Genomic DNA, 17,113 nt, shown 5'->3' on the forward strand with positions numbered 1-17,113 from the left:
AGAGAGTGAAGACTTTATCGAAGTACAGGACCTGAAGGATTTAGAGAAGTTGGTATCGTTCGGCAGTTTAATAAAGGATTGACCTTATTCAGTCCTCGTTGAAGAAGTAGCGACCTGCATCGCAGATAACTCTTGCCAAAAGTGCAAGGAAGTTCATGCAAGGTGCTCTCTAGAAATTAAGGTCAGTTGTTTTAAGCCGTTTATTTCCTTCATCGTGAATCCTTTGGACCGAACCAGCAGGAAAGTTGCCTCTATGAAGAAATCCTTCTCCAGAGAAGTCTCTCCCAAATGAATGTATAAATCTGTTGGACTTTCGAATTTTAATTTTAAGAACTGTATTTGACTTTACCGCTTTAAGAACTGTTCTCGAATTTATCGCTTTAAGAACCAGTACCGAGTGACGATTTGTTGAACGGCCGCATAGCGCTTAACTTCCCGTTAAGGTTTTTGTTCGTTTTTTATTGTTTATCTGTGTTTAGTAAATGTTTGGTTGTTTTTATATAACCTGACTCGATTGATATTCATTGTTGCCGGTTACGTAACATATATTGTGGGGGCTCGTCCAGATATTGTTCCAAATTTTTGAGTTTAAGTGCTGGTTTAATTGTCATTCTGATTTGGAAAAGGGAAATACCGGATCTTTTTTTGTTTGATTGGTGTGTGAGTGGTATTCGGCAGCAATGAATATTGACATCTTTATGGATTCGTCTGACCTGGAGTTTTTAGTGAATGCGAGTAAACCTGTTGTATTGGAGATTGCTAAGAGGTTGGATATTAAGGGAGTTACAAAGAGTACCACAAAGGCCTTAATTCAAAGAAAAATCGCTGAGCATTACATCAGTTTAAAAACGTTTGATGATGAGGTGTTAGATAGGTTTCCAATGAGTAATCTGGAAATGCAGTTACATCTTGAACAGATAAAGTTTGAAAGATTTAAAGCAGAAATGGCCGAAAGAGAGGCTAATAAAAAAGGGAATTTGAAGAAAGAGAGCAAAATAAATTAAGGGAATTTAAAGATAGAGAAGCTGAAAACCAGAGAAAATTTGAGTTAGAGATGGAGAAATTAAGGATGAGAAATCAGTCTTCTGGTTTTGAGAAACAGTTTATTGCTAGTCATGAGGTTATTTTGGCTCCTCCATTTAATGAAGCTGAAGGGGACAAATATTTCCAGCATTTCGAAACTCTTGCTCTGAGTTTAGGATGGCCGAAAGAGTAATGGCCAGTGATGTTACAAAGTGTAATTAAAGGCAAGGCACAGCAGAGTTTTTCGAGGAGGTTACCAGGGCAGTGGATGAAGGGAAGGCAGTGGATGTTGTCTGCATGGACTTCAGTAAGGCCTTTGACAAGGTCCCGCATGGGAGGTTAGTTATTCAGTGGTATGTATACATGGAGAAGTAGTAAATTGGATTAGACATTGGCTCAATGGAAGAAGCCAGAGAGTGGTAGTGGAGGATTGCTTCTCTGAGTGGAGGCCTGTGACTAGTGGTGTGCCACAGGGATCAGTGCTGGGTCCATTGTTATTTGTCATCTATATCAGTGATCTGGATGATAATATGGTAAGTTGGATCAGCAAATTTGTTGATGATACAAAGATTGGAGGTGTAGTGGACAGTGAGGAAGGTTTTCAAAGCTTGCAGAGGGATTTGGACCAGCTGGAAAAATGGGCTGAAAAATGGCAGATGGAGTTTACTACAGACAAGTGTGAGGTATTGCACTTTAGAAGGACAAACCAAGGTAGAACATACAAGGTAAATGGTAGGGCACTGAGGAGTGCAGTAGAACAGAGGGATCTGAGAACACAGATACAAAATTCCCTAAAAGTGGCGTCACAGGTAGATAGGGTCGTAAAGAGAGCTTTTGGTACATTGGCCCTTATTAATCAAAGTATTGAGTATAAGAGCTGGAATGTTATGATGAGGTTGTATAAGGCATTGGTGAGGCCGAATTTGGAGTATTGTGTGCAGTTTTGGTCACCAAATTATAGGAAGGATATTAATAAGGTTGAAAGAGTGCAGAGAAGGTTTACAAGGATGTTGCCGGGACTTGAGAAAGTGAGTTACAGAGGAAGTTTGAATAGGTTAGGACTTTATTCCCTGGAACGTAGAAGAATGAGGGGAGATTTGATAGAGGTATATAAAATTATGATAGGTATAGACAGAGTGAGTGAATGCAAGCAGGCTTTTTCCACTAAGGCTAGGGGAGAAAAAAAACAGAGGACATGGGTTAAGGGTGAAGGGGGAAAAGTTTAAAGGGAACGTTAGAGGGGGGCTTCTTCACAAAGAGAGTGGTGGGAGTGTGGAATGAGCTGCCAGATGAAGTGGTAAATGCCCGCTCACTTTTAACATTTGTTACGTACCCCGTAACTGGGTTGCCAAACCAGCAGAAATGGATCACTCAGTTGGAGTCTGGAGTACTAGAACTAAGAAAGTTTTATTAAAGAAACAAGCAACACAGTAATCGAAAGGATAATAAATGCAACAATTCAACAATGATAACCACACATGTGCACAGAATTAAGATAACAGCATCAATCAAGCTCTATCGTTGTCTAGGGGTAAATGACCAATTTCAAAATGACTCAAAGTTCAGTCCAGTTTGTAGTTCAGTTCGCAGTAATCGTTGCCATGGCGGTGGACAACGTGGGGGAAGAGAGAGATAGAATAGGAACAACTCATCATTCAGAACGGCTTCACTCACAGACCAGCAAGATGGCTCACAGACCAGCGAGATGGCTCACAAACAGCTTTTGGGCGGGTCCTTGGTGATGTCACCTGAGGTCACCGACTGTGACCCCTCCTCCAGATGCAGTCGATCCTCTGCAGTGAACCCGGCACCCAGGCAAGGGCGGACACACACCGGGTTCCCGCTGATCGTACCTTTCCACCCTGGGCGTTGTCCGGTACTTCTCACCACTCGTGAGAGGCGCACCGCTTCCAGGGTCTCGTTACCTCGGGTGGCGTGTGTGTCTGTCTTAGCGAACCTGTCCCTTTTTATCCCCCTGCTGGGGTATCGCCTGTCCATCACTTCAAACAGTTCAGGGTTTAAAGGGGGGAGCCGCTCCAGACAGCTCTCCCTCCCACATCCCTTCATTACACATCTCCAGACGCTGCTCCATTGTTCCTTATCTCTCCTTCCCCTGAGGGCAGGTGGCAGACCAACTGCTGATGCCACTGATGCTAGCCCAGGCCAGCAAACATCTTAATTTTATGTGTATTCTCGTAACACATTTAAGAAAAACTTGGACAGGTATATGGATGAGAGGTGTACGGAAGGATATGGTCCAGTTGCAGGTCAGTGAGACTTGGCAGAAGAATAGTTCGGCACAGCCAAGAAGGGCCAAAAGGCCTGTTTCTGTGCTGTAATGTTCTATGGTTCTGTGATTCTAATTAACCAGAATCCACTGTATTTTGAAGTCCTGAAGATTCTGTGCATCCTCCTCCCAATTCTTGGGGTCACCTAGATTTTAATTATTAACAGGGATAAAGTATTTTCTTAAAATTAAAGGAATAAATTGGGAGACAATACTGTACTATTATGAATTTTCAAAAAATTGACATCTGTGATTATTTATTATAAGGTCAATCGCAAGAAGGAATTCAGGAATCTAGTGATGTGGATATTTTTGCCAAGATTTCAAAAATTAACCAAGATCTGGGTAAGAATCATATAGTGCTTTTGTTAAGAAATCGTATGTAATGCAATGTAACTCAAGTAATGTTACCTCATTTATGAATTCATTCTGCAAATCAGTTTTAGATTACAGTACATCAGACCATGTCAGTAAACTATTTATATTTGTATTGCATCTTTCATGTCCATTTAAGGATGTCCAAAAGTACTTTTAAACCAGTGAAACATATTTTGAAGTATAATGTAGGTTAATTTGTTGACCAATATATGTACAGCAAAACTTTAAAAAACTGAGTTGTTGTGGTCTAAAAGTTCATTAATGTTTCTGCTTGCTATGCAAATAAATCTTAAAAGTTGAGTGTAAGCCACAATAAAACTATAGCTTGTGCAGACTGCAAAAACTGTATGAATAGATGTTGCACACATGCATAGAGGACATTTGTAGTGTGTGCATATGTGACCTCAATTATTTTCTAAGGTCAGTTAGAATATTCCTCAATGAAAAAAATAATCAAACTTGTTTGATTAAGGATATATTGAGGGAAAAATCAGAGGAAGCAACATTTAACCATACTCATTTCATAGCAGCCATCCTTTTTGATAAGCTGTTCAACCACTTTTCACAAGGTAGGCAGTGAATTACATAGGAATTTCAAATTACTATTAAAGTAGGGAGCCCCAAACAGCCAATGCTACAATGGTGAAGATGTAATTATCTTTCTAGTAATTAAACTTTGCATAAATGCTTCAGTGGTTGGCACGTTAGCATGCTGAATGAATGGGAGGTAGACTATAATGTCATTGGCAGGATTGACTTTCCCTAAGAATCCCAAAGGGAGAGCCTAGAAGGTCTCATGGCCACTTAATATATAGGGTTTCACTCCCCTATAGTGATCTATCTAAGGAGTGTTTTACCTACAATCTATGGTTGTAAAAGTTTGGAAAGTAGAGGCCCATAGCTTTCTTAAGATTTGATTCCATAAGATCAAAAGACAAAGGAGCAGAAGTAGGCCATTCGGCCCATTGAGTCTGCTCCGCCATTTTATCATGAGCTGATCCATTTTATCCTATTTAGTCCCACTGCCCCGCCTTCTCACCATAACCTTTGATGCCCTGGCTACTCAGATACCTATCAATCTCTGCCTTAAATACACCCAATGACTTGGCCTCCACTGCTGCCCGTGGCAACAAATTCCATAGATTCACCACCCTCTGACTAAAAAAATTTTTTCGCATTTCTGTTCTGAAAGGGCGCCCTTCAATCCTGAAGTCGTGCCCTCTCGTACTAGACTCCCGCATCATGGGAAACAACTTTGCCACATCCACTCTGTCCATGCCTTTTAACATTCGAAATGTTTCTATGAGGTCTCCCCTCATTCTTCTAAACTCCAAGGAATACAGTCCAAGAGCGGACAAACGTTCCTCTTATGTTAACCCTCTCATTCCCGGAATCATTCTAGTGAATCTTCTCTGTACCCTGTCCAACGTCAGCACATCCTTTCTTAAATAAGGAGACCAAAACTGCCCACAGTACTCCAAGTGAGGTCTCACCAGCGCCTTATAGAGCCTCAACATCACATCCCTGCTCCTATACTCTATTCCTCTAGAAATGAATGCCAACATTGCATTCGCCTTCTTCACTACCGACTCAACCTGGAGGTTAACTTTAAGGGAATCCTGTACGAGGACTCCCAAGTCCCGTTGCATCTCAGAACTTTGAATTCTTTCCCCATTTAAATAATAGTCTGCCCGTTTATTTTTTTCTGCCAAAGTGCATAACCATACACTTTCCAACATTGTACTTCATTTGCCACTTCTCTGCCCATTCTTCCAATCTATCCAAGTCTCTCTGCAGACTCTCCATTTCCTCAGCACTACCGGCCCCTCCACCTATCTTCGTATCGTCAGCAAACTTAGCCCAAAGCCATCTATTCCATAATCCAAATCATTGATATACAATGTAAAAAGAAGCGGCCCCAACACTGATCCCTGTGGAACACCACTGGTAACCGGCAGCCAACCAGAATAAGATTCCTTTATTCCCACTCTCTGTTTCCTGCCAATCAGCCAATGCTCTATCCACGTATGTAACTTTCCTGTAATTCCATGGCTCTTATCTTGTTAAGCAGCCTCATGTGTGGCACCTTGTCAAAGGCCTTCTGAAAATCCAAATATACAACATCCACTGCATCTCCCTTGTCTAGCCTACTGGTAATTTCCTCAAAAAATTGTAATAGGTTTGTCAGGCAGGATTTTCCTTTAAGGAATCCATGCTGAGTTCTGCCTATCTTGTCATATGCTTCCAGGTACTGTGTAACCTCATCCTTGACAATCAGCTCCAACAACTTCCCAACCACCGACGTCAAGCTAACAGGTCTATAATTTCCTTTTTGCTTCCTTGCCCCCTTCTTAAATAGCGGAGTGACATTTGCAATCTTCCAGTCTTCCGGAACTATGCCAGAATCTATCGACTTTTGAAAGATCATCGCTAATGCCTCCGCAATCTCCACAGCTACTTCCTTCAGAACACGAGGGTGCATTCCATCTGGTCCAGGAGATTTATCGACCTTTAGCCTATTCAGCTTCCTGAGTACTTTCTCTGTCGTAATTGTGACTGCGCACACTTCTCTTCCCTGCCACCCTTGAGCGTCCGGTATCCTGCTGTCTTCCTCAGTGAAGACTGATGCAAAATACTTGTTCAGTTCCTCTGCCATCTCCTCACCTCCCATTACAATTTCTCCAGTATCATTTTCTGTCGGTCCTGTATCTATTCTCACCTGTCTTTATATACTTGAAAAAGCTTTTAGTATCCTCTTTGATATTATTTGCTAGTTTCCTTTCATAGTTAATCTTTTCTCTCTTAATGACCTTCTTGGTTTCCTTTTGTAAGGTTTTAAAAGCTTCCCAATCCTCTGTCTTCCCACTAATTTTTGCTTCCTTGTATGCCCTCACCTTTGCTTTAACTTTGGCTTTGACTTCTCTTGTCAACCACGGTTGCATCCTTTTTCCACTCGAAAATTTCTTCATTTATGGAATATACCTGTCTTGCACATTCCTCATTTCTCGCATAAACTCCAGCCACTGCTGCTCTGCCGTCTTTCCCGCCAGTGTCTCTTTCCAGTCAACTTTGGCCAGTTCTTCTCTCATGCCACTGTAGTTTCCTTTACTCCACTGAAACACTGACACATCAGATTTCGGCTTCTCTTTTTCTAATTTCACAGTGAACTCAGTCACTGCCTCCTAAGGGTTCTTTCACCTCAATCTCTCCAATCACCTCCGGTTCGTTACACAATACCCAATCCAGTACAGCCGATCCCCTAGTGGACTCAACGACAAGCTGTTCTAAAAAGCCATCTCGCAGACATTCTACAAATTTTCTCTCTTGAGATCCAGTGCCGACCTGATTTTTCCAATCTACTCGCATGTTAAAATCCTTAACCTCTAGCTGTATAACATCCTTCTTTTAGCGTTGATGCCACTTTGGTGTTCCTAGCTTCCAGATTATTTCTGACATTGGCAGCTGATTCACAATTTGTCATAACCTGAAGCTCAGTGCTGTTTTAGTTCGGTCACAATGCTCTCTCAAGGAAAAATATTAGAAACCAACAATAGAAGGCAAATGAATTTGTGGGATTGCAGAATACCTAAAACTTCAGTATTCACACCACTCTGCACTTCCTATGGAAAACAAAAGCTCCAAAGAAATCACAAAGGAGAAGTCTTGTAGGATTTCCAAGAGGTCCATACTCCGAAACTGAATTTCTCAGCTAAGTTTTATTCAATGAATGCCAGTTTAAGCACTGAGGGTTGGTTCCTTAAGTTCTGCCACATCAAGATCTTGATGTAATACTGTGCCCTTTGATGATGATGAAAAGTGGTATGATGCCCTTTGAAAAAGTTGAAAACCACAGAACGCAGCAGTGAGTGATTAAAGATGCCCTTGAACACTTCAGCCAGTTAGTCGGCACTCTATGTAAGTATATTCGGCCCATAACCCCTCCATGGACCTGTCCAAGTGAGTTTTAGATGACATTGTACCTACTTCAACCACTTCCTCTGGCAGCTTGTTCTATCTACTCACCACCCCCTGCATGGAAAATGATGTCTCTCAGGTCCCTTTTAAATCTTTCCCTCTCACCTTAAAACTACGATCCCTATGATCCCTAGTTTTGGATGCCTGTTCTGAGTAAAAGATGTCGTCTGCCTTATCTATGCCTCTCATAATTTTAAATATTTCTATGCAGTCTCCCCTTCTTGGACATTTCAGGAAATAAACTCTTAGCCTGGCCAACCTCTCCATATAACCTCTTGCAAATCTTACCTGTTATTTTTCCAGTTTAACCATGCTTTGCAATAACAGGGTGATCAAAGTTGTACAGAGTACTCCCAAGTATAGCCTCACCAACACTTATGCAACTGAAACATAATGTCTTAACTCCTATACTCAGTGCTCATACTGATGAAGTCTAATGTGCTAAACACCTTTTTCACCACCCTGTTTGCCTGTGGCGCCACGTTCAACGAACAATGTCCTTGTATTCCTAAGTCCTTCTGTTCCAATATCATCCCTAGTGCCCTACCATTCAGTAGCGTTATTAGGACTTGATGTTTCAATCCCTATGGTAAGTTGGCATTCTCGATGTTGGCAGTGGGTTTGGATTGGTAACAAGGAGGGAGGGTAGGTACGTCATCGGGGTCATCAGATGGGCACCCTCCTTCTTTGACGTTTCGTTGATAAGCCCACAACGTCTCCAGAGGGCTCAACGGTGCTACCTGGCATCCCAGATGCATCCCCCTCAGTTCCATACCCTCCTGTCTTCATCTTGCAGCCCAGTTGTTGTCTTTCCTTTTAATCCAAATCCAGTTGCTGCTTTTTTCTGCTGCATTTGACAAGGCCTTGATTGCTTGTTGGAGGGAGTGACCCCTTACCCCCATCTTCTTCAATAGACTGGTCATAGATGTAGCAACGAATCCCCTGCATCCCACTTCTACAGGGAAAATCTTGGTCTTTCAGCCACAAAATATGCCAGCTTGGCTGTTGTGGACCACAGGACCATGTTTGGCCGGAGTGTTGTAGCCACAATGTCTGAGGGAAACACAAGCTTCTTCTCTAAGTCCATGTCCATTTTCCAATCCCGAGCAACCTGCAAAATTGTTACATCTTTTGATGTTGTATGGTGCTCTGGAGGTTGGCCTGCTGGTACAAATCGTGTGATGTGGACATTTCCTGCTGATGTTTGTGGGAGAGCATTTGTGGTGATTCGCCTCTGTTCCAAGATTGATGCCAGCTGTCTGAGAATTTGGTTATGCTGCCAAGTGTACCGCCCCTGGGTGAGGCTCGTGGTGCATCCTGTTAAAATGTGCCTTAGTGATCCAGGTGCTTGACAAAGGGAGCAAGTGGGGTCTTCTCCCCAACACTGGTTCAGGTTCTGGGATGTGGGTAGGAGGTCATAAGTGGCTCTGATGACAAAACTTTGCTGAGATCCCTCCATCTCCCAGATGTCACGCCAGCTAAGTTTATAGTATAAGTCCTACATTAATTTGACTTTCCAAATGCATCACCTCACACTTACCTGTATTGAAATCCACTTGCTATTTCTCAGCCCTCTTCCCTAACTGATCTCCTGTATTCTTTGATAACTTTCTTAACTATAAACAATACCTAATTTTGTGTTATCCACAAACTTGTGCATTTGAATCCAAATCACGTAGTTAAATAACAAATAACTTGTGTCCCAAAGCCACCCCTGTGGTGTGGATATATAGTTACCTGTCTCCAGTCCAAAAAAAAACATACTATCATCACCCTCTGCTTCCTACTTCCAAGCCAATTTTGAATCCATGTAACTAGTTTCCCTTAGATTCAGTGAGACCTAATCTTCCAGAATAGCCTACTACAGTATGCAGGTCCTTGTCAGGGGCCTGACTAAACTCCAATAGACAACATTCACTGCTCCAATTCATCTACCTTTCTGATTACATCTTCAAAATAAAAACTCTAAAAAGGTTCATCAAGCACAATCCCCATGTATAAAGCCATTCTGATGCCTCCTAATCAGTCTTTATCCAAATACTCAGAATTTCTACCAGTAACTTCCTCAGGAACTGACTCAGGAAAGGAAAAAGAAGAAGGTGTGTTTTATGGTTAACTTTCATTGGTGGTTCTGTTGAATTCATGTTCTCCGACCTTGAACATCTAATAGTTGAAATCCGTCCATTATAATCAAGCGCTCGTGACAGTTCACTGCACAATGTCATCTACAAACAAGAAACAGCCAATCCTGATGCATTTCAACCAGGCTTGTTTGAAGAAAACCCTGCCTAAATACCCCAGCATGTAAGAGGTAGCACCAGAGGTCCCAACACACTAGAGCACTGTTATACTAAGATAAGGGATGCCTACCACTCCTTGCCCAGACTGTATTTTGGTAAATCAGATCACTTGGCTATCCTTCTACCTTCATATAAGCAGAGGCATAAAGCAAAGCTCCAGAAATTAGGACAACAAAGATGTAGTCGTGGGAGGGAGAGGAGTGCTTACAGGATTGCTTTGAGTCAGTGGACTGAGTTGTGTTCAAGCATTCATCTAGGGATCTGAATAAATACACAATGATTGTAATGGACTTTATTAAAATAGCTGTAGACAAGTGTGTCCTCACTAAGTTGTTCAGAGTCTTCCCCAATCAGAAGCCCTGGATAAACCACAAGGTCCAAAATCTGAGGGCATTCAAGTCTAGAAACTAAGAAAGTTACAAAAGGTGCAGGTACAATCTCCAGAAACCCATTTCACAGGCAAAGTGGAAATTCCAGACCAAACTTGAATCAACGAAGGATGCTCAACAGCTGTGGCAGGGCTTGAATGCTATCACCTCTTATAAAGTTAAATCAAGCAACATGGGAAGACAGCATGGCTACACTTCACTTCCAGATGAGCTCAGTGCGTTCTCTGCTCACTTTGACCGTCAAAGCATTGAGGAACCTTCACAAACTCCCACATACCCCAATGATGCTAAGATTTCAGTCTCTCAAGCTGATGTGCTGGCTGCCTTTCAAGAGGGTGAGTCCATGGAAAGCATCCGGACTGGACGGGGTATCTGGCCACGTACTAAAGACCTGTACTGAACAACTGGCTGGTGTGGTCACTGAGATCTGTCTCTCTCTTTGGCAGTGTGTGGTTCCCACCTACTTCAAGCAGGCTTCAATTATACTAGTGCCTAAGAAAAGTGTGGTGACGTACCTCAATGACTTTCACCCAGTTGCACTTGCATCCACAATGATTAACTGTTCTGAGACGTTGTTGATGAAACATATCAGCTCCTGCCTGTGAGGCGACTTGGTTCTGCTCCAACTTGTATCCTGCTCTATTCATAGAACACAGAACAGCACAGCACAGGAACAGGCCTTTGAGCCCACAATATTGTGTCAAACCAACTAAAGAGTAAATGAAAAATCCCCAAAAACTAGTCTCTCTTAACTACACAATATCCATATCCATCCATTTTCCTCACCTTCACATGCCCATCTAAATACCTCTTAAAAGCCTCTACTGTATTTGCCTCTACCACCATACTCTGTAATGCATTCAGGTATCCACCACTCTGAGTAAAACACTTACCCGTCACATTCCCTTTGAACCTACCCCCTCTCATTTTCAATGCATACCTGCTGGTTGGCATTTCTACCCTGAGAAAAGGACGCTCCTTGTCTACTCTATCCATGCTTCTCATAATCTTATAAACTTCTATCTGTTCTCCCTTCAGCCTCCACCGCTGCAAAGAAAACAACCCAAGTTTGTCCAGCCGCTCAAGCCAGGTAGCATCCTGGTTAAACTCATCTGCACCCTCTCAAAAGTTTCAACATCCTTCCCACAGTAGGACGACCAGAACTGTATGAAATACTCCAGATGTAGCCTAATCAGGGTTTTATAAAGTTAAAACAAAATCTCTTTTGTACTCAGTACCTCAAATAATAAAAACTAGCATTCTGTAAGCTGCCTTAACCACCCTATAGATCTGTGCAGACACTTTCATGGAGCTATGAATGTGGACCCCAAGATCTCTCTGTTCAGTAACACTGTTAAAGGTCTTGCCCATATCTGCAACTGATCTATATTGCACTGTATTCTTTGCCAGTCTTCTATCCTATCCACATTTGCTTTACACTTATCACTGTGTGGCTAAGCCCAGTTCCAATGTCATATTCAAGTTTGCTGGTGATACCACTATTGTGGACCGAAACAATGATGGTGATGAATCAGCATGTATGAGGGAGATTGAAAATCTGGCTGAATGGTGTCATAACAACCTCTCACTCAATGTCAGCAAGACCAGGACGAGGGACACCTGAGGTCCATGAGCCAAATCTCATTGGAGGATCTGAGGTAAAGGTTATCGACTTTAAATTCCTAAGTGTTACTATTTCAGAGGACCTGTCCTGGTCCCAGCACATAAGTGAAATTTTTGAATGGAAAATCCTACAAAAAGTAGCAGATTTAGCCCGGTACATCATGAGTAAAACCCTCCCAACACTGTCGTAGGAAAGCAGCATCCATCATCAGGGATTCCCACCACCCAGGTCATGCTCTCTTCTTACTGCTTCCATCCAGTAGAAGGTACAAGAGCCTCAGAACTCTCACCATCAGGTTCAAGAACAGTTACTACCCGCAACCATCAGGCTCTTAAGCAAAAGGGGAAAACTATACTCAACTTCCCATCATTTAAATGTTCCCACAACTAATTAACTCACTTTCAAGAGCTTTTCATCTTGTGTTCTTGTTATTTATACATTAATACTTGTATCTCCCTCATACATTTATTTAGATTTACATTTGCACGGTTTGTTGTCTTCTACAGGATCTTTCATTGATCTTGTTATAGTTACTATTCTATAGATTTGTTAAGTATTTCTGCAAAAAAATGAATCTCAAGGTTGTATATGTAACATAGATGTACTTTAATAATAAAATCTACTTTAAACTTGGAACTTACTACTGATGTCAAGCTGACTAGCCTGTTGTACCCCTGGCTTGTTCTTGCTAAGCATCTTAAACGATGGAAATTTAGCAAACTTTCCGTCTTCAGGAACTTCACCATTGACTAACAGTGGAGCAAATAACTCTGGAAGGGTCTCCACAATTTCCTCTGTATCCTCCTACAGAGTCTGAGGATGTATTTGGTGAGGCACTAGGTGTTAATGCAGCTTAATGCACTGCAAGGCTGTAAATACCTCCTCCCTAGTAGTATGAATGTCCTCCAAAACATCTGCATTGTTTCCTGTATCTCTTGAGTAACAGCTGTGACTTTCTCAGTGAACGTCAAGGAATAATATTTGTTAAAAATCCCATCCATTTCTGGCAGTTCAAGACATAGGCAGCCCTGCTGATCTCTAGGAGGACATATTCTCTCCCTAGCTGCCCTTTTACTCTTAATATAGCTATGAATCTCTTGGGATTTTTCCTGCCAGGTCCATTTTAAGCTTTCTCTTTGCCCTCCAGATTTTAGAAACATAGAAAACATACAGCACAATACAGGCCCTTCAGCCCACAAAGCTGTGCCGAACATGTCCCTACCTTAAAACTATCTAGGCTTTACCAATAGCCCTCTATTTTTCTAAGCTCCATGTACTCATCCAGGAGTCCCTTAAAAGACCCGATCGTTTCCACCTCCAACGCTGCCGGCCGCCTATTCCACGCACTCACCACTCTTTGCGTTTTTAAAAAAAAAACTTAACTCTGACATCTCCTCTGTACCTACTTCCAAGCACCTTAAAACTATGCCCTCTCGTGCTAGCCATTTCAGCCCTGGGGAAAAGCCTCTGACTATCCACATGATCAAAGCCTCTCACTATCTTGTACACCTCTGTCAAGTCACCTCTCATCCTCTGTCGCTCTAAGGAGAAAAGGCCGAGTTCACTCAACCTATTCTCATAAGGCATGTTCCCCAATCCAGGCAACATCCTTGTAAATCTCCTCTGCACCCTTTCTATGACTTCCACATCCTTCCTGCAGTGAGGCGACCAGAACTGAGCAGAGTACTCCAAGTGTGGTCCTGTACAGCAGCAACATTACCTCTCGGCTCCTAAGTTCAATTCCACGATTGATGAAGACCAATACACCATATGCCTTCTTAACCACAGAGTCAACCTGCACAGCAGCTTTGAGTGTCCTGTGGACTCGGACCCCAAGATCCTTCTGATCTTCCACACTGCCAAGAGTCTTACCATTAATACTGTATTCTGCCATCATATTTGACCTACCAAAATGAACCACTTCACACTTATCTGGGTTGAACTCCATCTGCTACTTCTCAGCCCAGTTTTACAGCCTATCAATGTCCCGCTGTAACTTCTGACAGCCCTCCACACTATCCACAACACCTCCAACCTTTGTGTCATCAGCAAACTTACTAACCCATCCCTGCCCTTCCTCATCCAGGTCATTTATAAAAATTACGCAGAGTAAGGGTCACAGAACAGATCCCTGAGGCACACCACTGTTCACCAAGCTCCATGCAGAATATGACCCATCTACAACCTTCCTTCACCTTCTGTGGGCAAGCCAGTTCAGGTCCACAAAGCAATGTCCCCTTAGATCCCATGCCTCCTTACTTTCTCAATAAGCCTTGCATGGGGTACCTTATCAAATGCCTTGCTAAAATCCATACACACTACATCTACTGCTCTTCCTTCATCAATGTGTTTAGTCACATCCTCAAAAAATTCAATCAGGCTCATAAGGTATGGCCTGCCCTTGACAAAGCCATGCTGACTATTCCTAATCATATTATGCCTCTCCAAATGTTCATAAATCCTGCCTCTCAGGATCTTCTCCATCAACTTACCAACCACTGAAGTAAGATTCACTGGCCTATAATTTCCTGGGCTATCCCTATTCCCTTTCTTGAATAAGAGAACAACATCCGCAACCCTCCAATCCTCCGGAACCTCTCCCGTCCTCATTGATGATGTGAAGATCATTGCCAGAGGCTCAGCAATCTCCTCCCTCACTTCCCACAGTAGCCTGGGGTACATCCCGTCTAGTCCCGGTGACATATCCAACTTGATGCTTTGCAAAAGCTCCAGCACATCCTTTTTTTTAATATCTACATTCTCAAGCTTTTCAGTCCACTGCAAGTCATCCCTACAATCGCCAGGATCCTTTTCCGTAGTGAATACTGAAGCAAAGTATTCATTAAGTACCTCTGCTATTTCCTCCGGTTCCATACACACATTTCCATTGTCCTATTCTCTCACGTCTTATCCTATTGCTCTTCACATACTTGTAGAATGCCTTGGAGTTTTCCTTAATCCTGTCCGCCAAGGCCTTCTCATGGCCCCTTCTGGCTCTCCTGATTTAATTCTTAAACTCCTTCCTGCTAACCTTATGTTCTAGATTCATGTTATTACCTAGTTTTTTTTAACCTTTTGTAAGCTCTTCTTTTCTTCTTAACTAGATTTACAACAGCCTTTGTGCATAACGAATCTTGTACCCTACCATCCTTTCCATTTCTCATTGGAACGTATCTACTCAGAACTCCATGCAACTACCCCCTGAACATTTGCCATGTTTCTTCGGTACGTTTCCCTGAGAACATCTTTTTCCAGTTTATGTTTCCAAGTTCCTGCCTGATAGCCTCATAGTTCCCCTTACTCCAGTTAAACATTTCCCTAGCTTGTCTGTTTCTATCCCTCTCCAATGCTATAGTAAAGGAGATGGTGATCACAATTCTATCTCCAAAATGCTCTCCTACTGAGACACCTGACACCTGACCAGGTTCATTTCCCAGTACCAGATCAAGTACAGACTCCTCTTGTAGGCTTATCTACGTATTGTGCCAAGAAACCTTCCTGAACACACCTAACAAGCTCCACACCGTCTAAACCCCTCACTGTAGGGAGATACCACAACAACCCTGTTATTATTACTCCTTTCCAGAATCTGTCTCCTTAGCTGCTCCTCGATGTCCCTATTACTATTGGGTGGTCTATTTTCTATGTATATTCCAAATTGAAGCCTCACCAGCAACTGCAATGTAATGTCCCTACTTCTAAACTTGATGCCCTGACTGATGAAGGCCAGCATTGTAAATGGCTACTTCATCACCGTCTCTATTTCCATAGCTGTTTTCAGCAAAGTGTGCACATGTACTCTCAGGCCTTGTCATTCACAGTGTAAGTTCTACTCTAGTTTGACTGTCTAAAATATGTTGCCTCACTCTTATGTAAATTTGAAATCCTTTTGCCATTCCCAAACTAATCAAGATCTTTTTTGCAATTCGTTGTAACATACTTCAATATCAACAAGACCTCCTAATTTATTATTATCTGCAAATTTGCTAATCATGACATGTACATTTATATCTAAACCATTTATATAAATAATGAATAACAAGTCCTAGTACTGATCCTTAGAGCACCCCACTTGTCTCAGGCCTCCAGTCTGAGAAGCAGCCTTCACCTATCACCCTCCGCTTCCTATCATTGAGCCAATTCGTTCTGCACCTTGCTAGCTCTCTCTGAACCCTATGCAACCTAATTTTCCAGATTAGCCTGCCATGTGGGACCTTGTGATGGCCTTACTATAGAACATATAAACAACATCCACAACCCTACCTTCATCTGTCCTCCAAGTTACCTCTTGGAACATCTTCATAATATTTGTCAGACATTACCTCCCACACACAAAACCATGCTGACTATTCCTAATCGGGCCTTGACTATTCATGTGATGGTAGATCTTGTCCTCCACAATTCCCTCCAGTAGCTCCACTACAGTTGAAGTCAGGCTCACCAGCCTGTAGTTCCTTAGTCTGTCCTTGCTTTCTCGAACAATTGAATAACACTAGCACCCTGCAGTTTTAAAAATATTTTTGCTAGTCGCTAATCATGAAGCAAATATTCAAAGGCCACCACAATTTCTTCCCTTACCTGACATAAGGTCCGGGGGGGACGGGAGGGGGGTACTTCAGGATTTGTCCTCCTTTTTGCGCCTCAAGGTTGTAAATAACTCTTTCTTCATAATATGCATATGATCGAATACCTTACCACCACATTACCCTAATTTCTTTGACATCCACGATATTCTCCTTTGTAAACACTTTGGAGAAATAGATATTAAAATCTTAGCCATCTGCTGCAGCTCCACAGCAGATGGCCTTGATATTTTTTAAGAGGTCCATTGTCACCCCTTTTCTGTAATATAAATGAGGAACTTTTGGATCAAAGTACAAATTGAATCAGAATATTTCAGTTTTTTAGTTTAGAATAACTTGGTATTAAACTGTTCAAATGTAATTGCAGTTTGTAGTAAATTACTTTCTAAAGGCCAGGTATTCTGCTATGTGTTAATAAAATTTGCAGAACTCTGGTCACAAAGCATAAGAATATCAGAATAATTTATCCTGGTTACTTTATAAGGAACCAAAAATGAAGACTCTTACAATTACATAGTGATTGTATTGCATAAGGTTGCAAACAGCTTAGAATA

General features: G+C 42.1%; 1 protein-coding gene across 1 annotated transcript in view; it reads left to right on the forward strand.

Moving 5' to 3' along the window:
* LOC134353819 (astacin-like metalloendopeptidase) overlaps nt 1-17,113 on the forward strand; it is a 146,461-nt gene that overhangs the window by 13,785 nt on the left and 115,563 nt on the right. Inside the window, exon 4 of the mRNA XM_063062250.1 lies at nt 3,578-3,655. Within this exon, the coding sequence (XP_062918320.1) occupies nt 3,578-3,655 (78 nt within the window). The remainder of the gene's footprint in view (nt 1-3,577; nt 3,656-17,113) is intronic.

The sequence above is a fragment of the Mobula hypostoma genome, chromosome 11 (genome assembly GCF_963921235.1).
Source record: "Mobula hypostoma chromosome 11, sMobHyp1.1, whole genome shotgun sequence".
In the NCBI taxonomy this organism is placed as follows: Eukaryota; Metazoa; Chordata; class Chondrichthyes; order Myliobatiformes; family Myliobatidae; genus Mobula; species Mobula hypostoma.